This window comes from Pogona vitticeps, chromosome 2 (assembly GCF_051106095.1).
Source record: "Pogona vitticeps strain Pit_001003342236 chromosome 2, PviZW2.1, whole genome shotgun sequence".
Classification (NCBI taxonomy): Eukaryota; Metazoa; Chordata; class Lepidosauria; order Squamata; family Agamidae; genus Pogona; species Pogona vitticeps.
In genome coordinates, this window is record NC_135784.1 from 132452093 (window position 1) to 132473227 (window position 21135).

Here is a 21135-nt window from a genome sequence, read left to right on the forward strand (position 1 = left end):
GCAGGGCTGAAAACTAGAGGGTATGTTGGTCCTGTAGTGTTGTAGGGCTCTGTGGTATAGGAGGGTATGCTGACATGGAGAGTTAGGAGGTTGCCACCAAATTTTGACACCTGCTGATGCTGGGTGGCTGCAAACTGCTTCCCAGAGGTAATGATGTACCCAACCCTAAATTGTCCATTGTTGCTCTAGTCAGTTTAGGCAAGGCCAGAGCCCACTGAGCCCTGATTTGCTAAGGATCTAGATTTCAGCAAGCCAGGGTTCCCCGAGAAGTTCTTGTTATCTTAGTAGGGGTAATAGATAATTCTGACCTCTTCCTCAGACATATGTCAGGTAAAGAGAGGGGAAATAAAGAATGCAGAAGCCCAAGATTTGACATAGCTGGTTTATGTAGTAGAAAACCATGATCTAATGTCTCTTAAGTCCCTGAGATGCTGGCTGTACACAACGGTGGGTGGGTTGTTGTTTTTTTGTTTGTTTGTTTTTATTAAAATGTGGGATAAGTTGTTGTATTCTTATAAACTCAACTCTCAAAATGGAAGTTGAGCTTTCTAGTTCAGTTGAATAGATAAAAGAAAACTTCCCAAACCATTTCCATAACAGGCTTCTACAACTATGAGGTTTTCCTCTTAATAGTTTGGGTGTGTTTTTCACATATAATGTTTTCAGAAATGTATGAATCAATCCAACAGAGCTGGAATAATGCTGCCTTACAATATAACAGCAGTATTCTTTCTTCAGACTCTTGGTAACTGGGAGCGCCAGGGTAGTGTGACTGCAACTTGTTGGTTCTTCAAAATGTTACTGAATTCTAACTCCCATCACCTCAGTAAGCATAGAAGCAGAAAGGAAGATGGGAGCTGAGGTCCTGCGACCTACTGGAGAGCCTCATGTTTCCTAGGACCTTTCTGAAACATGGGATTTAAGCGAGGACACCCAGCTTTAGGATTAGTTTGCATAGCCAACTCCCTGTCCTTAAAAATAAGCTCAGTATTGTATACCTGCAAAACTAGTGGATGCTTGTTTGCAAAGGTGCTTAATGTGGTAATGTTTGAAAACAGTTTCATGTCTGTCACGTAGCCAACAGTGGATGGCACAGGAGATTAATGAAATGAGCTTCCTGAACAGCTGATGTGCAGTTTAGAACAGTAACTGAAACAGGATTTCTTGACGATGTGCTTTGACAAAGACTCAGTGGACAAGAGCTCCCTGAGGGTTCTGTAGTTTGAACCTGTTTGTACCATTTGCAACTGTCATTTGTAGCTCATAAGTGTGTGCCTAATTTGCTTTGTGGCAGTGCTCCAGAATGTTATCAGATTTCTTTAGATCTTCTTTAAAACTGAAAGCTCTATAGCTTTTTTTCTTTTTCTTTTCTTTTCTTAATCTTGACAAAAAAAGAAGAAGAAATAAAGTGGGGAGGAAAATAATGATTGGAGTCTGTCTTGGGGAGATATTTCTGCTGTTCCATTTGAAACAAATATTTGATTGCACTGTTATGTTTCTGGTTTTAAAAGTTGTGACAAGTACCTCTGTGTTTGCTGTATTTAGTATTTGCTAACGAACATCCAGTTATACTTTTGTTAAAAATGCAACATGAAAAAGAAAGACAAACAGTACCTTAATTCTGTTTCTCTTTTTCTTCTTCCTTCCACCTCATACTTTTCATTATGTATTTCTTCATGCCTTTTTAAACAATATTTTTATCTTTTGTTCATCCATGTTCCACTTATATTTCCATGGGACACTGTTCTGTGCACTGTCTGTCCCTGGACACTGCACACAGCTCACCCTTTCTTTTTTCAATCAGGATGGCGGCCTAGTGGAAGAGCCCACTACTTCACCATTTTTGCCTTCACCAAGCCTGAAGCTCCCCCTTTCAAACAGTGCACTCCCTAATCAGACCCTGGGCGGGATTGCCTCAGGGCTGGGCATGCAAAACTTGAATTCTTCTAGACAGGTAAGGTGCTTTTCGAGTGACAACTTTGTGTGAATGTCAGCACGCTTTCCTTTACTGGTCAAAGAAAAACCTGTTTTTCAGTGTCCATTTTAAATTCTCACACACTCAGGTGGGGATTTGGTGCTGGTTGACAGATTCTGGCACAATTTGTCATAAGAAATATCTAAATTATGCTAAAACAAAAGCTGTAGTGTTTGGAAAGTGCCCTTCGAAGTATAAGTGGCCCCTGGATGCCAAGTAATTGAACAAGTGACATTTTTTAGTTATCTTGGGGTATGGTTTGCAGTCCCACCATCTGCCTGCTTCTGCCTTGAAGGCTTCAAGATTTGTACAGTTAGTTTGTTTTTCTGCAACAAACTATGGGGATATGGCCACTCTAGGGAGTATTTAACCAAAGGGAGTATTTAACCAAAGCGATCCCACAGTTATCTTGGGGGCGGGGGAGAAATCTTGGGAAATAGAAACAAAAAAACTTTTGGAAACTATGCAAAGTCAATTTTTCAAAGGTTTGCTTTGTTTGCCTCCATCCACCTCAGCATCTACTATTAGAACTGAGATTGGGATTATGCTAATACAATTGTATATCTGTGCTGCTTGGTTCACATATTTAAGCTTCTTAAAATGGAAAAATTCAGGTTACAAAAAAAAAAATGTTTTCTAGAACAAATGAAATCTGACAGCAAAAAATATCTGAATGGCAAATGCTAGCCTTTGATTGAATTGCACATGTCTTCCAGGCAAGAATTTTGGAGTAGATCCACACATTTATAAAGGAAACATTGAGGGATCTTTACACTCAGTAAGATTTAAATGCAATTAAGATGTCATTATTTTCCCCTTATTTGTACTTCTTGAAATTATGCATAAATTATTTACATGAACTGTGATCCCCTTCCCTTAGGAAAGAATTTTTGGCATTAAGATTTCAAACTATGTCATCACAGTATGTGAAAGGTGCTATACCAGACACCAGCATCACACTGTTTGCGTATATGCAGAGTCCAAGTAGTAGAAGGTGGACAACATTACTTACTGAATTGCTCTTTATAGTCTAAATTTAGAACGAAGTTTATGTCAAAATTTGCTGGAGAATATACCAGATAAAAGTGACCAAAATAAAATCATCTATCTGTTGTCTGATGTTAATAAAGTGGCAACAGAGAGAGTAATAAGATTTGCAGTAGCTGCCCAGAAAGTGAGGAAAAAATAGGTAATAACCCATATGGTTAATTCAAAGGGTTTAATTTTTAATTAAGTGCATTTTAATTTGTTTATACTTTGCTTTTAATCTAATACTTTGTGAATGTATTTTGTGTTCGTACTTGTACTTTTTCATTTGCTAGCATTATGGTGGTGAGCTAACACTCCATGTGCACATATTTCTATTAGTATTTATGTTTTGTTTGTAATGCTAGTGGTTGTTGAATGACCAAAGCAGTTAATTCAACAATAAAGATTAAAGAAGAACTTAAAGAATATGAATAAACAATACCTCTTTCTCCCTGTGCCACTCTGGCACTCCTTCCCATCTCACTGAGCCAGTCCTTCTCACAGCTTCTAATTCTTTCACCTCCTCAGCCCTCCTCTTTTCCCCATCTCCTCAGATCATGATCATGGAATGTGTTTCCTACCTCAGGGTCTTCTATCCATCTCCCCTTATACATAGTCTTTTTATCTGCATTATACAGCTGGTAGTTGGGCACCAACTGGCTGTCATTGTCAAAGCAATGACAATATTTTGTAAATATTATAATAATTTATTATTTAGCTTATAACTTTGTTTCTTTTAATGCTCTAAGCCACTGGTTCTTAACCTTGGGTTACTCAGGAGGTTTGGACTGCAACTCCCAGAAGCCTTCACCACCAACTGTGCTGACTGGAGTTTCTGGGAGTTGCAGTTCAAAAGCATCTGAGTAACATTAAGAACCACTGCTCTAAGCCACCTTGGATCCCTTAGGAGAAAGGTGGCATATAAATAATTTAAATTAATAATACATAAATAAAGGCAACACTCCGAAGCTGAAATCTAGGGACCCGGCAGTACAGTATCTCTGTCTCACAGGTTGGTTACAGTGATATAAGGACGTATCCCTAAGTTCCACGTGGATTCTTGGGAGGAAGTGTGAAGACAAACTATTTCTAGGCTCAGTTCATATATGTGGCTTTGAACTTTAAAGCCCTAACAGGTTGAGATCAGTCTACCTAAGGAAACATCTGCTTCTTTATGACCTTGCCCGAACACTGAGATCCATATTATAGGGTTAATTCGTCTCTTTCTCTTCCTCCTTCATTATTCATGATTCACATATCCACCTGTTTTTGCCAAACTGCATCAGATTTTGTGATTATACCAAAGAATACAAAGATACAAATTAAAAAGTAACCAGCAGTAACTTCTTTTTTTTTTTTTTTTTTTAAGGTTGTAAAAGGAACGGTTCAGACAATAAAAAATTGGAAGCTATCATTGGTATCCTTCTTTCTTTTCTCCAGCTAGCATTAAGAAGGGTGCCTCTGAGCATGTATGGCTTGTCTTCATTAGGGCCTAGTAATTAGCTTGTTTTTACACAATTTTGTGGATTGATGAGGAAGAAGACTAACAATCTGTCTTGCAGAAATGGAGTATCACCAATTTCAGGTTACTAGAAAGAAAACTGTGGCATTCTCCTCACAGTCAGAGTTGGAAAAACTACATCCAGGCAGAATCTTCTACTGTATGTTGTGGTGCTAAATTTTTGGAGCATCCTCCAAAGGGCAGTACAATTTGGTACATCCTTAGTGGATATCAGATTGACTGTGAAGGCAGTGTTTTAACAGACTCTCCTATGTTGGCATGTTGTAATTTGCAATGCAGTGCTGTCTTTTTCTTTAATTTTATTTAGTTTAAAAAAAATAAGCAAACTCTACATTGATATGCTCCATGAATGAATGATAACAGAATAGTAGCTGAATGCCAGGAGATAACCCGTGATAATTTTTACAACATCTTTATTCTCTGACAATGTCTTTGTGATGTTTTTCCCTTTTTCTTATGCGTAGAAAGCAGATGCAGAAACTAGAAGTCTGACCAAAGCATGCTGAGCAGTCATTCTGACACTGAATCCCCGAATCCAATTAGTTATGAAAAAAAGTTTTCATCTGTATCCAGTAATATACATTCCACATATACAACATGTGTATGTGTGTGTTTTAGCTGAAAAACTCTTTAGTTTTGTATACCTAGGGAAATGTTCATTCACTATGACATTTACTTATTTGGCACATAAAGAAGAAACAATGGCTTGCCTGCATGTGGGCATTATGGGTAGATAGATGAACATGAAAAGACAGTCAGCTACAATACATAAATCCCTGTTTTTAAAAACAGCATGCATTCTTTCACTTGTGAAGGTTGAGTTTACTTATGGAGTCATTGTAAACAGATTTTAAAAAATCCTGAACTACACTGCATATATGACATGTAAAAAAGGTCAAAAGGAGGTGCCTATTTTTAGTTACTTCACATGCATGTAGCTTGTGGTTATTTCATGTTTCATAACAAATATAAACCTCCTACAGGCACTTATACAGATGGATGTTTTTGTTTGCATTTAGTTGGTTGTTTTGCATTTGATAACCAAAGCCTATAGCAACTTCCTACATTGTTGTTTTGACAACATTATTGCTAGTGGGGGCATGTATGAAATGGCCTGGCTGGAGAACATACACTTTTATGGAGAGCTTTTGCAAGCACCATAACCAAAGGAGAGTACCTCCACAAAGTAGATTTTGGTTGTAGGTGTGATTTAAATTTTTATCTTGTGATTCCTTTAACGTTGCTATACAAGATTTCCTGTCAAATTGGCATTAATACACAGCTACCAGTTTTGCATTTTGTAGGACCTTGACACTAAATCTTCTCTGAATCATCCATGGAAGCAATTGCTAATCTGCCTAGCTGCTCTGTGGCTTTCTTGAACAGTGGGACTGGTCCCCAAGTGGTCCCCATGAGCCTTAAAGTCTCTAACCTTGTCCTTCCACAGATACCGAGTGGCAATCTGGGTATGTTTGGCAATAGCGGAGCAGCACAAGCCAGGACCATGCAACAGCCGCAGCAACCGCCAGTGCAACCTCTTAACTCATCCCAGCCTAGTCTTCGTGCTCAAGTGCCTCAGTTTCTCTCCCCTCAGGTTGGATGGAGCTCTGTTGCATTTGTGACAGCCAGGGGCACAGACTTTCAAATATCACCGTGCAAAGCAACGTAATACAAAAGTTGTACTAACTGGCAACTGGGTTGCTGAGGAAGTCAGGCTCCCGGTCTTCATTCTTGGCTCTTCAGTTTAAAACAAACCAATGGTTGCAACCATTGTGGTAGCCATAACTAGGGCTTACTGAGTAAAACACTCAAATACAGGGAATGCCCCTAAATTTAACTGTACAAGAATATGATTGGTTGTGCTAGTTTGCAACAATACAGATATGCTCCTGCAGAATGTTTCTGTGAAAGCCTTATGGGTTATTCAGATACCATAGGATGTTGAAGTTTCCTAGCTAGTATATTTGTTTTCAGAAAGACCACATATTCTCTGCTCCTACATGTTGTATCAAAGCATATTTCTGAGTAGAATGGCTTATACATCAGATGTAGGAAATACGACCACTTGCTGAGATAATGACACTGTTTCTTTTGGCTTCTGTACGTGGCTTTCTGTGTAAGAAAAAAGAAAAAAAGACAAGGCAAATTGTTCTGTGGGGGAATACAACATTGCAATTAAACACAGGTGTGATATTGGAAGTTTACCTGTTGTGTTCTCTCTTTAGGTTCAAGCACAGCTTTTGCAGTTTGCAGCAAAAAACATTGGTCTCAATCCTGCACTATTAACCTCGCCAATTAATCCTCAGCATATGACGATGTTGAACCAGCTCTATCAGCTGCAGCTGGTGAGTTAAAAGGCAATATGAGGAAGTCGCAAATCCTCAATGATAGCATCGAGTATAAAGCCATGGTACTTATATTCATTTTCAGAAATAACTAGGGCTCTTTCTGCTGGTTCTTGTACTTTAGTCTCGAAACCAGAGTCCTGTGGTACCTTATTAAAGGCTAATGGCTTTCACTTGGCATTACCACTCATGGGCTGCAGCCCACTGTATCAATTACAGGAATTGCTGACTGAAGTTTGTGGCAAATACAACTTTAATAACTCTTTAAAGTGTCATTTAGTTGTTTTGTTCTCCCTGAACGAAGACTTAGTGCATCTATCCCTCAGAGACAGGGCAACACATAACATTTTGTGAATTTCAGTTATTTTTATACACTTTTGATGATTGTCATGATTTTTTTTCTGTTCTCAGCTTTTGAAACATATACATAGGAAAACGGTGTTGTAATATCGGTAATGTTTTTGGAGTTGCATCTCATTTTTGTTCTATTTGCAATTCCTTAATTTTAAAATTATAGATTAGTTATTATTAGGACCTGCACATTTTCGCTCACCAATAATTCTTAACTGTGTATTATTGCTATTCTTTTGTACACAAATGGGAAACTGTGTTGTTGTAGGACTGCAGTTCCTGTGATGTCACCACTGACCATGATAAGCAGGGCTGCTGAGAGTAGCAGCTAAACAACGTATAGTGGGCCACTGTTTCCCATTCATGTTTTATGCAATTACTGCTGCCCTCAGAACATCTTTATTGCTGTTTCTAGGTCGTATGAAGTTGTTGCAAACGGTTTTTGAAAAGCTGATGCAAAGCACAGGATTCATTGCTTCAGATATTAAGGAATCCGTGTAGCATTTAAAGTACCCTGCATCAATGAACTGACCTGAAGATGTGTTGACCAGTTGAAATGTGCAGAAAATGAATATAGAGCTTCTTGCGTTTATCACATCTGAGAGACCATAGACAAAGGGCTCTATGCTGACTCAGTAGTGATCTCAAAAATAACTAAAACTTGGATTAGCCACAGATCAGAGTGAAATCATGGTTTGAAGCTAGTTTGCAAGTGGGCAGCTGTGTTGGACACTTTCAACAAAGCAAACAAAAGAGGATTAATGCTAATAATTTGTAAACATTGCATCTGTATTTATTTTTGTGGGCAATTGTCCCATTATTGTCAGTGTGTACACAAGGATTACCAAACCCTTTTTCAACTTGAGGACCATGGTACATATCCATTGGAAAAGTTTCTGTGGAGAACATGTCTCCAGTAGGTTGGATTAGGGTTCCCATTTATTCTTTCTCACCGTTACAATCCTGATCCATTCATTTAATCCATTATTTTTCACTTCTGTCACTTTTAGTCATCTTTCTACTGTCCTATACCTCATACTGTCTGTAGCTGTCTCCCTATATCCCCAGCCCCCTGTCTGGATCTTTGAAAAAAGCTCTCATTGGCTGCAGACCCTCCCGCCCCCAAAGAGAGCTGTGGGGGCAGCAGAGCACATGAAAAGGGTATGGCTGCCTTTGCCTTCCTGACTCCATGCTATTGCATCCCAGCCCCTCAGCACCAGCTTTGAGAACTTTTCCATTTAAGGTATTGGAAGACTAATTCCATCAGACCGATCATTTCTGTGGGCAGTCTAGAGGGCAAAGTAGGTCTTTTATCCCCCCTACCCACTAGGAATGTTTAAGAAGCCTCTTTTAGTACCAGTGGAAAAAAACTTTCAAGCCAAATTGCTGGTCAGGAAAGGGTGGGGCGTGAGGATTGGCCCATATGCTGACTGGAGAGGCCTTGCAGACAAGAGGTTCCTTCCCTTCCTTGGTGTGTTTTCCTCGTCAGCTATTGAATAGCTTTCTACCTACTTCAGTTGCCTGTATTTGCAACTGATTTCAAGGAACTCTACCCAGCCAGAAGGACCAGGGATCATTGCCCAAAAAAGAACAGCTAATGACACCCATCAATCACAGTGACAGATAATCCCTCCCCCCCTTATCACAACGAAAACACACTGATCACCCTATCTCCTGAGAGGGACAAAAGTTGTTCCCACAGCTATAAATACTCAACTATCCAACAAACAGCAACAGAGCATGGACAGAGTTCCTACTCCAGTCCTCTGAAGATGCCGGCCACGGAGACTGGCAAAACGTCAGGAAGAACAACCTTCAGAACACGGCCAAAGAGCCCAAAAAACCCACAACAACCATCATGATTTCCACTGATTTCAGTCTCTGGCTCTTCAGTGCAGTTACTAATGTCAAGAAGACCAATGGAGTATCATTTGCTGGAATGGCAGGATACACTATTAACAAATAAACATGTCATGCTCTCTGTAATGTGATTTTACTAATGACTGTATTGGGCCTTTTCACTTTGTGACCTTAGACTTCGCTCATTTCCAACTTGCAGGCGTACCAACGTTTACAAATCCAGCAGCAGATGTTACAGGCTCAGCGTAATGTTTCCGGACCCATCAGACAACAGGAGCAGCAAGTAGGTTAAACCTGCTGTCTTAGTTCTGTGGCTTCTAAATCTGTTTCTTGTATTGCTTTTACCTAACATTTTTAATGTACATAATGTTATTAATTCTTCTTTTATATTTGAATAATTTACTGTTTTTAGCTTTTAATATGATTAATACTTAATAAATTCAAATTAACATTAATTTTATGATGTAAGCCATCCTTTTTAGGAGAAAAGTGGGGTAAAATGTTTTAAATAAATAAAATATTTCTAGATGTATAGTCTCAACGGAATCTATTACATTAGGTGAAAAACTCTATTTGTGAAGTAAGCCTACTGCGTTACATGCTGGTGTGAAGGCATAAATCCCTCCCAGGAGCAATGGACATCCATTTCCTTTCCCTGGCATGCATTTAATGCATCTATTGCTTAAGCCATTGAGAACATTTTCTGTTAGGTGGTTCAAGATTAAAAATAGAGATGGAGCTATTCGTATTCATATACAAATACCACTGCACATCTGGACTTAATGAGGGTCCAGACCATCCACTCACTCATCAGCTGGTGGCAGCCCCTCTCTTCCTTTCAGTCGCTCCCAGAGCCCTGCTGGGCTAGCCACTCCTGGCAATGGGAGGGAGGACGAGTCTCCCTGCAAGGCTGCTGAGTCATATTTGAGACGTATTTGTATATCACCATAAGTGATATTTGTATGCTCCCATCTCTGATTAAAAGTATCATAAGAATAGACATAGTCTAGAAGGGTGGGAAAAAAATCTTATAAATAAATAAATCATGAGGTTCTTAGTCTAACATGTATGTTTGCCTTGTTGCCAGGTTGCACGTACAATCAATAACATGCAGCAGCAGATCCAGCAGCACCAGCGCCAGCTGGCCCAGGCCCTGCTTATGAAGCAGCAGCCACCCCCTCCGCATCTGTCTTTGCACCCCTCTGCAGGCAAATCAGCCATGGATAACTTTTCACCCCACCCCCAGGCTCCTGGCCTATCTGACCTGCAGACCAAAGAGCAACAGTCTTCACCGAACACCTTTGCTCCTTATCCCCTTGGTATGTGCACAATGTACTCCAAAAATATAGCTATAGTCATGGTGTCATTTTGCTTAGCTCTTTTAATTGCTGCCACTACTGTTTTCTTTGTTATCCCTGCCTTTTTTATTATTAGCATCTGACTTCTTCATAGTGAAATTGCCAACCTGCTACCACCCTTAGACGATTACCTGTAGGGGCAGTTCCTCATGTTCTTTTAAAGACATAAGGATATTTCAAGTAAAATGTTGAAGTGTTGTAACTATCCCATGAGAGAGATCTGCCCCCGAGATGGTCTTTTTTTTTTGAAGGAAATTACTTCTTTACTGCTAGATTAGCTTTCAGAAGATATAGTAATGAACAGTAATTTAGATTACTTTAAGACAATTAGCTTCTGCCCCCACCCCTTGCCACCAGTGTACTGATCGGTTCTTTTTCTTCTGCCTCAGTGTTTTCCTTAACTCCTAAAAGGGTCAATCTGCTTGCAATTCAGGCTTGCAGCAACAAGGGCCAGGAATTGAGGTTATCTAATAACCTGTCCACTTCCCTCTTAGCTGGATTGAACCCAAACATGAATGTAAACAGCATGGACATTCCTGGTGGTTTGTCAGTGAAGGATACTTCTCAGTCCCAGTCTCGCCTTCCTCAGTGGACACACCCCAACTCAATGGATAATCTTTCCAGTGCTGCTTCTCCACTTGACCAGAATCCTAGCAAGCACGGTAGGTATGAAGACCATGTGCAAGAAACCTCCTTTTGAAAATATCCACATACTTCTTAGCCATGGCCTTTGGAGAGTGCCTTTTCATAAAACACTGTATACCATGGAACATGCCAGAAGTTGTATTTGGAAGGAGCAATAAACAAATACAGTGATCTCAGCTAAAATGTGCATAGAGAAGGTTATTATTAAATGTATACTCTGGTAAATATTTAATTTATAATTGGTCTTAGTTATCTGGGGCATATTTTGGGGCTGTTTGTCAAAACAATAGTTTGCAAGTACAGATAAATAATAATTATTAGGAAGATTATTGTTAATGTATTATTCAGATTGTGAAATGTATATAGGTAAGTTGCGCCTACACCAATGGTCAGGAAAACTGAATTACAAATATTCAATTTCCATTTGAAATGTTACTCCTTAAGATTTCATTCACCATTTTGAAAACTTGCTGGAAAATAAAAATAATGACTGAGCCAGAAACTGGAAACGAGAATGCGAATAGATGGAAGAGACCACAACTTCAGGCATATCCATTTTTTTAAATGGTTAAGACTGTAATCCAACATGCTCTGGAACTCAGTGAGACTTTTGACTAGATTTAGAGAATTGAATTATACATGTGTTAGATTTTTTTCAAGACTACTTAAAACAGAGAAATATGAAATGCTGAGAAAAGTTTTTGCTATTCACTTATATGAATAATTCCCAAATAAACACATCCCAGAGAGAGCACAGATTATCTGCCAGCTGTGCTCACTATCCATCACATTAGTGGAAATCATATGCAAACTACAGGAACTGTATATGGAGCTAAACTGAAGATTAAATATGGCCCTCAGGGTCATTATACATGTTACCTCAAATAGTGTAATCAGTGTATCTTAGCATCTAACTCAACATTCAAAGTCATGTTTCCCCAGCTCATTGCTAATATTGTGCTCTGTAAAAACATTTGCACTTCATGTGTGCATTAATTTTAATACGTTGCTTTAGGATTTTGATTGTGTCCAAAACAAAATGCCTTTTGCTCACATTCAGTTCAGGTTCTTTATGCCGTTAGAGTTGTACTGTTTTTCACTTCGCCAGTACAAAATAAATTCTTTTACATGTGGTCATATGTAGGTTTGGCTGTGTTGAATGCGTTTTACTTGCAGGACAGGGTGGAGAGGTCTGGAGCATTAGGCTGTTATGCATCATGGTCATATTGCTTGCAGGGGTACCTTCCGTGAGCAGAAGGAGAGTAACAATCCCTCTTCCATTATCCCCCACCCACCCAACCAGGGCAGGAGGAACAACCCTAGATTGGTAGGAAAACTTCCAGAGCAGGGTTCCAGCATGAAAGGGAACTGAAAGGGAGGCATATCATATCTGTAACTTTGGAAGAAGCCTCCTGGATTGATTGATTGATTGATTATTTATTTATTTATTTATTTATAGATTTTTATCCCTCCCTTCTAGACAGGAGTCTAATCAGGGCGGCTCACAATATAATGTGCACAAAACAGATTTAAAAACAACAATTACAATCTACAATAATAATATAATCAAGATGGGAAGATAACAAAAAACCAAGAAAAGTGGAAATCAAGTATTGGCAGGAGGGAAGGCCTGCCTGAAGAGCCAAGTTTTTAATTGGCTCTTGAAAACACCCAGCGAGGGTGCCAGGCAGATCTCTGGTGGCAAGCTGTTCCAAAGTCGAGGGGCCACTGCCGAGAAGGCTCGGTTTCTTGTTCTTTCTTTCTGGACCTCTCTCGGCCTCAGGCTCCTCAGCCATCTTTCTTGATACTAACTTATCTTCTACCCTAATTTAATCTGCTACCTTTCATTTATCTATATACAGTCACAGTTGAGTTATGTGACTGGTACATTGTTATATGTAATATTAAAAATGTATAGAGTGAAAGAAGAAAAAATGATATAAGCGGACATTAAGCAGTGCAGCCCCAAGTTAACTTTGCTCTTATTTCTTGCATTCTCTTCCCATGCACCCTTTCCTTATTCCAGGTGCTATCCCTGGAGGTCTAAGTATCGGTCCTCCAGGAAAGTCCTCCATTGAAGACTCATATGGCCGGTATGATCTAATTCAAAACAGCGAGTCACCAGCCAGTCCTCCTGTAGCCGTTCCTCACAGCTGGTCACGTGCCAAATCTGATAGTGATAAAATCTCTAATGGCTCCAGCATCAGCTGGCCACCAGGTAAGAAAGGAGACCTACTCTAGAGTTGTAAAACCATCAGCCATTTGTTCAAACCTCTGTACTGAGGAGTACTTTCAGTAGCCAAATATTATTGACAGATTAGTCCAGCATGGATCACATGTTGTGTTCTGTAACACGGAAATACTTCATTGGAAGTGCTCCTTATGAAGCATTGTTTGTGATAAATGTGTATTCTCAGGAAAGCAAAAGTTTTATCCCAGTGAAAACATATATGAAAATGAAGTAGTCCTGAATGAAATAGGAAAATCTATCCAAGGAACCTTCCATAAACTACATTTTCTTAACACCTTCAGCAAAATGTCCTTCCCATCATGAGGTGCCTTGTTTCTCATGTTATTCAATCACACAATTTCCTCCACTCCTGTCTATCTTGGGAGGAAATGTGATTATGTCATCAATTTTTCCCCAAACAGAATTTCATCCTGGAGTTCCATGGAAAGGATTGCAGAACATTGACCCTGAGAATGATCCCGATGTTACACCTGGAAGTGTTCCAACAGGGCCTACTATTAACACCACCATACAAGATGTTAATCGCTATCTACTCAAGAGTGGAGGTAGAGGAACAGTCATGTGTCCTGTTGCATTTGTTGCTTCCCTTGCTTTCCTCTCAGTTTTTATGGTACCCCTTAGTCTGAAACACAGCCATCTGTATTTGGCCCCAGAGGTGATGTGATTTGCAGCTGTATGCATCTTTCCTCAGCGTTTTCTTGTTTGAACACCAAAGAGCCAAGGGCAGCTGCATGTTTAATCAGAGGAATGGGACTGTTTTTCTTCTCAGCCCCCTCCGAACAGCTTTTTCTACTTATGAGACAGAGGATAACAGTCAGATAGGGAGGAGATTAAGCACCCTCTTCCCTCCCATCCAGTTTCACAGCCCTCAAGTGCTGAATTTGACTGGTGATGGTTTTAAAGGAAATATGGAGAAAGAGACTCTAATTGAGTACCATGTCTTGTTTGATGCTCACTCTTGTGCAATGAAAAGCTGGAAATAAATACCATGTAATTTGTAGCTCTTAATTCACCTTAAACTTCGATTTGACATTTGTTTCTTCTTTCTTTGATCAATAAAGACATAATTTGAAGAAGCTGGTGACAAGGCTTCCTTGATCATTTGTGGACTTTTAAGCCCATGACAAGTTTTAAATAGAGTGGGCTTTAAACGCTGGTGTTCCTAGAAGTTGCTTTGGCATCACTGGGTTTCAGTAAGGATTTCCTTACTTACCTCTTCTGTAAGTTACAGCTATGAAGTCCTAATTTGATAGAAGCAATTGCCTTGGTATAAACCTCTCTTCAGTGGTGTTTCTTCTTCATAGTCTTCTGTCATTTACATACCTGTGTAAATTTATATGTCTGCATGGTGCACCTTCAGAATCTACAGACTGTGTGCCCAAGGCTTTCTCCTCTTCCTTTGCCTACTGTGCATGTCATCTCAGTCCATTTCTGCCCATCACAACAGGAACACCTCAGATTCTAGTGTGTGTTTAAAACTGTTATTATTGCAGTTTTTTAGATATAGTTTGCTTTATAGTTTGCTTACTTTTCTTCTTGTTACTTTTTTTGTTATTCGTTTAAAATAGAGGGGGAAAGTCACTCCACCATTGTTTTAGAACCTTCACTTTTTTCCACTTCATTTCCTCAGAGGTTTCCCACCATTTTTTTAATGGTCACTCTAGCCTTAGTGAAAAACTGTACTGACTGTGAAGCAAAAATCTCTCAGGCTGATGGACATTTGTAAATGCCTTTATTGTCTTGGTGAGGGACATTTAGGGGTTTTTTTTTTAAAGTGCCACTAGTAAGGGATTTACACAAGTACCACTCCACAATCGGGAGTCTTGTTTTAAGTTGTTTTTGTGGTAGAAGTCACTGAAGACGTTTTGTTCCATCTTTGGCCTTCTTAAAGGGCATACCACCCCATGATATTTATAAAGCTGCTGCTTGGTCTCAGCCCATGACATTTGTCAAACACTGCAGACTGGACCTTTGTGCTCAGAGAGGTGCTTCTTTTCAGAGAGTTAGTTTTGTCTTTTGTGTTACTGTGACACCCAGTCTTAAGTACAGGTGCTTGCCAATCAACCATATGTATGAATTAGAAGACCACAAATGAAGAGGACAGGTTACTCATCTGTAACTGTGGTTCTTCAAGTGGTAATTCTTTGCACTCACACAGCCCTCCTACCTCCCTGCTAGTCCTGATATTTTGTAGTGACTTTGTGGAGGACAGGTTGAGACAGATGTGAAGAGGAGGGGCATGTGCAGTAGGCTAGGGAAGAAGAGGGATCACTGGGCATACAGGCTCTAGTAGATTCTGAGGGTGTGTGTGCAGGTACACCCAGGTGTGTGAATGTACAGAATGACCATCCAAAGAAATGCAGTTACAAGTGAGCTTTTTTTTTCATGTCGGGAGGGAAAGTAGATTTTGGTGTGTTGTGGAGAATGATTTTCATCAGGGAAGAAGGTAAGGGGGAAGAACTGTTAACCTTTCTTTCTCATTACTAGGCTCCCTGTTTGAGTCATGATACCCCTACATCGGGGGGCTTTTTACTGAACTTTTGTTTAAAAAAAATATCAAAAATGTGTTAGTTCATCATGAGGGCTCTTCATTGCTGTCCATTACTAGGAAAGTGGAAAGCATGTATTTCTACTGCCACTTCTAAACTCAATAAGGAAGAGAAGGACAAAAAGGAAAGGAGGGAAGCTAGGAAGATGTAAAATATAATCCTGGAAAATATCAAGTACTGTACTGTAGTAATAAGGAGTATCCAACTCCCTTGTTACAACACTCCATTTTCTTCCAATTCATTTTGGGGCAAAATTTAAGGTATGATTTATTATTGTTATGATCTATTAAGCCCTACATAACTTGAGGCCAATACGACATCCTCTTTTAAGAGCTAGCCTGGAGTAGTTGATCCTTGAAAGGTTGCTTCTGTCTAGTCCACTATCACCCGGATTGTGTTTGATGAAAATAAGAGAAAGGACCTTCTCAGTGCTGTTCCAAGGCTCTGGAATTCCCTGTGACAGGAGTCTAGGCTCATTCTATCTGTGCTGTCCTTTTCCTGAGAGCCAAAGACATTCTTACGTATCTGTGAAGTTTGTCAGTCATCCAGGTGAGGTTATCTGGAAGTTGAGGTATGGCAACTGGGCTTCTTGCTTATTAGATTGAAATGTTTCACTACTCATCCAAGTAGCTTCTTCAGTCTGAGGAGAGTTGGTAGGAGATCCCTGATATATCCTCCAGGTTGGTTTCACTTTCCCCTGGTCTGAATAGGCTCCTTAGATGGACAAAGGACTGAGGGTTAGTGAAAATCCCACCTCTGCAGTCCTTCTCCACCCATTGTCATGAGTTGTTAACAGTCATTAACAGTGGTCTTTCTGGTAGGTGTGGTCCTGATTGGTCTATCTACATTCTTATGTAGATATGCATCCAGCCTTTAAGATGACTTGTTCCTTTGCTGAATGGGTTTTAACTCATACATTTGTTTTATTCCCTCCTTTTATCTATAGTTCCAAGTGCTTGGTTTTAAAATTAAATTATAACTTTGCTTTTTTTCTTGTCTATTATTATTATTATTATTATTATTATTATTATTATTATTATTATTATTATTATTATTATTATTATTATTATTATTATTATTATTATTATTAGCTATATGAACATTTGTGCTGAAAAGACAGCTTGTAACTTTAATAAATAGTTAAAAAATGTTAAACCGCCAAAAGAAATGGACAGTGGGGTAAAGAGAAAGAGAGAAAAGGAGAGGGGGCAGGTAGATTGTAGTGAAAGAAACATGGAAAAATTGTATGCAGAAAGCCTTGTGGTAGAGCAAGAAGAATGTTGGAAAGCTGATAGAAAAAAAGGACTTAGGGCGGAAACATTTATTGATTCAGACAATGGGAAAGATTATGGTTATGATACAGAGAGGAAAAGTGTTAACAAAGAATGGATTAAAAGAAGACACTGCATTTTAAATGTTGATGAAATTGTTGGGCTCCAGGTTCCTCATTCCTGGTTTAGTGTCAACATCTGAATTAGTCCAGTGTCTTTAGTGGAGAATCTCTTCCAGATACTTTGACTTGGTTCATATGTAATGGCAAAACATGGTACAGTATTAAGCAAACCAAGGCACATACCCCTTCTTCCTCTCACATGTGTGGCTGAGAACACAGATGTATGGGAGTGAATTAGGACACATGAGGGATTAAGAGCCAGTACATGAGTTCATCATCTGAATAGATCAGTAGTTCTCTTTACAAATAGTGATGCTGTGTTTGTAATCATCCTATTTCCAGTACCGGAAGAAAATCATTTGGATCCATTTTAACAGTTTTTTTTTCATGTACCCCCAATTTCTTTTAAAGTAGGGTGGATAAAAATGATTTTTAAAATCAATTTGATTTTAAGTTATGATATAAATTTAAAAAATCATTTTTAACATTTAAATCAGTTGGTTTAAATCAAATCCACCATATTAAAAAGTACACTTACACTAAGACAGGATTACTATCATAAATGGCAAAAGTATCATCTGGGTTGTAACATGGCTTTCTGATTTCCTAAAAACACAGAAGCCATTGAACTATTAAGGATTTATATTCAAGATTTGTAGATTACCTTAAAGTACTGGTTTCATACATCACAGAAGTCCTAGCCTGCTTGCATGCAGGTGAAAAGGATGATGGGGGAAAGAGAGTACACCCTTACTTGGTGTTTATGTGAATTGTACCGGTCTTGGGATTGAAGCAGGAACACTTTAGCTGTTGCCAATCTCCACCACCCAGTGACATCATCTTCCTTTATACTGTAGGTAGTACTTCTTGTAGGTCTGGTTTTGTGTTGATGCATAGAAGCTTGAACAGAAATGTACATATAAACACATTATAAGAATTTGAGTTACTCCTGGCTTTAGCCGTGTTCATTTAACTGTATTCAGTATAATGGAAACTCAGAATAACATCCACTTATGAACTTGAACTTTTTTCATTCATGTTGCATATACCTTTTCTAATGCCTGAAGCTAAACATTTTGTTGATAGACATCTAGGGGTTTGTTGGGTTTTTTTGACATTTATATAGTTCCAATCAAGTTGTGGCTTTCACTTCCTACTTTCTTGTGTTACATACATTGGCCAAAATCCTGTTGCATAAATTTCACTGGCATAAGGGAGATGATGTCACTGTCTAATGGAGATTGCCAATAATTAAATAGTTCCTGATTCAGTCTCAAGGCTGGTACAATTCACGCACAATGAAATTGATTGTACGTGGTTGAAGCAGGAGTTCTTTAATTACTGGCAATCTCCCTGACAGTGACATCATCTCCTTAATGCCATTGTAACTTGGATTTTGGCCCCCAAGTACTATAATTTCACATTGAATGTGCACCACACACATGCAAAGACTCAGATAGACAAGTAGAGACCCTGTTTCCCCTCTTGTCTGTGGCCACAAACAGGCCAGCAGATGCTGAAACATTAGGGCAAAATGAGCAGCTGTCTATGGTTCACATATCCCTATGTACTGTCTAACTAAAGCAAGCTGCTTATACTTTAAGCACAAGTGACCTGCTTAGCATGGTGATTGAAGGATAGATGGGATATGTGACCAGATGTCCCATTCCTTCTAATGTCCGGTCATGCTCCCTGTGCATTTTCAGAGTTTGGTCAGGGAGAGGTAGATGTCCTCTGCATGTTGGTGTTGCATCCGAAACACAAGAGGATCATCTGTTATGTTTTCATTGGCAATTGTGGATGTTGAGGTTATGCTCATACTTTTGATTTCTTGCAGCAGAGCACCAATTAAAGGGTGAATCATTGATCATAATGAATCTGTTCACATTGACATCCAGATCTTTATACCAGTTTAACAGAAGCAGGCAAAGTATCTTTGAAGGTTTTCTTTCCACACCATGCAGTCTTCCATGGATTAATTCACCACAGAATACATCATCAGTTTTGTGGTGTACAGTCCGAGCAAAAACAATTTCACCACATGTTAAAAAATTGATCATTCCTCAATAATTATTTATTTACAGCACAGACTTATTCCACTGTACAAAAAGAGACTGGTACCCTTTAATAGATTTATGTAGCAGTATTTGCCCCTGTAGATTTTTAGCTCTTTTACACATGTAATACTAAGTTTTCATAGAGTCATAGAATAATTGAGTTGGAAGGCATTTTTCTAAGACCAGATAAGTGACCTCCAATCTAATTTATGTGGCATTATCTAAAAAGCATTTTTGGAAAGCCAGAAGGTTCTAGTAATGTGATCTTCCTAACAGCAGATGTTTTCCAGTCCCTAATCTCAGGGCACTCTAACAATGATAGCAGAGCATAAGGATCTGACTTGCAGGTGCAAGTGGGCCCTCTCCCTCTTTGCACACTGCTGTAACCTGCCTCTGCCCTATACAACAACATTGGACACCACCATTAGTGTCAGAAAGTTTGCAGAAACATTCTGCTCAGAAAAGCAAGAAGGAGGTGAAATGACTGGCTGGCTGGTCACTGTTGCCAGGATTGTTGGATGCATGTAGGGCATTGAGATGATTTTGACTTGCCTTCTACAGAATACAGAATGACACAAGTGTTGCTATAAGTGGCATGGCTGACTTTTCAAAGATACATTTTCTCTTAAACAATTCATATTTCCTGAATATAAGAGCAATGATTATCTTTGGAAATGGCAGAGTTAAGGGAAGATAAGAAGGGTGAGGGGGGAACTCAGCATGAGCACCTCTGCTGTTATCTTGGTGTTGTCCTTCTTTTATACAGAGATCTATTGCATCAAATCATGCTTCCTATAACATTTCATTCATATACCTGAAAGTCAAGGCTGGGTTATCATCTTACCTCACATGGTTTCTGTTTGCGCATGATGGTGTTAGAATTGCATATGCTACCGTAGACACCATTCTGCCCATCTTTCTTAGTTGCTTCTTTGCTGGTTCTGCAGGGTCATCCCCAACATCATCTCAGAATGCCACGCTGCCTTCATCGAGTGCCTGGCCACTTAGTGCCTCCGGCTACAGTAGCTCTTTCAGCAGCATTGCATCCGCACCTAGCATTGCAGGTACGATCCATGGCCTTTCTACTTAGAGTCCCTCTTTGTCCATAAAGAGAGGAGGTTCTGCAGAGGCCTCTGCTCTTGCTGGGGATGATGGTACTAAAGGTGTGCTGCATGTCTTTGCATACTGTACTCCTTCAAATCCAAAGCTTGTCTTAGGAGTTTGATAGTGATACATACATGGTGGAGATGACTGGAACTGGAATTGCCAGAGAAAACAGACATCAAAAGTAGAAATGCAAAGTAGGCCGAGTGCTCCTGCCTCCTTTTGAACTGATTTTTTCTATACAAATAGTGTAGATTTTTATTGGCGTATACACTTCCACCAGCAGAAATTCTGTGGTAAAGGGCCTTGCCTCTCTGACCATAGATTTGTACAGGCAATTTCTTACGTTCCTTCATATACTTTTGATATGGCCAAAGACGTCTTCTCCCTGCCCTTCCCCATTTTATCTCAGCAAGTAGATAGCCTTTCCAGCTGGAGAGATGATGAACAAAGCAGCCCACAGCAACTCTTGTCTCACTTTTCATGGGATTGCTGAGAAGGGACAGTGCTGGTGTGTCCCTTCAGGAGAGTCCAGCAGTAGGCCCCCTCCGGTGGTGTTCAACATGGCAGGAGATGAAGAGCTTGAGCCTTTCTGTTTGTGCAGGGCTGATAAGAAAGCTTGGCCTTTCCTCTCCTGCTTTCTTCCCCCAAACTCCCAGCCTTGTTCAGAATTCTGTGCTGGGATGTTCTGTTCTC

General features: G+C 39.5%; 1 protein-coding gene across 26 annotated transcripts in view; it reads left to right on the top strand.

Moving 5' to 3' along the window:
* TNRC6C (trinucleotide repeat containing adaptor 6C) overlaps window positions 1-21135 on the top strand; it is a 599421-nt gene that overhangs the window by 555767 nt on the left and 22519 nt on the right. For 8 of the 26 annotated variants that reach the window (XM_078385974.1, XM_078385967.1, XM_078385970.1 and 5 more), the window contains 9 exons: window positions 1781-1954; window positions 5974-6120; window positions 6752-6871; window positions 9282-9365; window positions 10170-10401; window positions 10935-11102; window positions 13112-13303; window positions 13738-13881; window positions 20283-20399. In XM_078385974.1, coding sequence (XP_078242100.1) covers window positions 1781-1954; window positions 5974-6120; window positions 6752-6871; window positions 9282-9365; window positions 10170-10401; window positions 10935-11102; window positions 13112-13303; window positions 13738-13881; window positions 20283-20399 — 1378 coding nt within the window. The remainder of the gene's footprint in view (window positions 1-1780; window positions 1955-5973; window positions 6121-6751; window positions 6872-9281; window positions 9366-10169; window positions 10402-10934; window positions 11103-13111; window positions 13304-13737; window positions 13882-20282; window positions 20400-21135) is intronic. The other 18 variants (XM_072990450.2, XM_072990453.2, XM_072990451.2 and 15 more) reach the window with 9 other exon arrangements.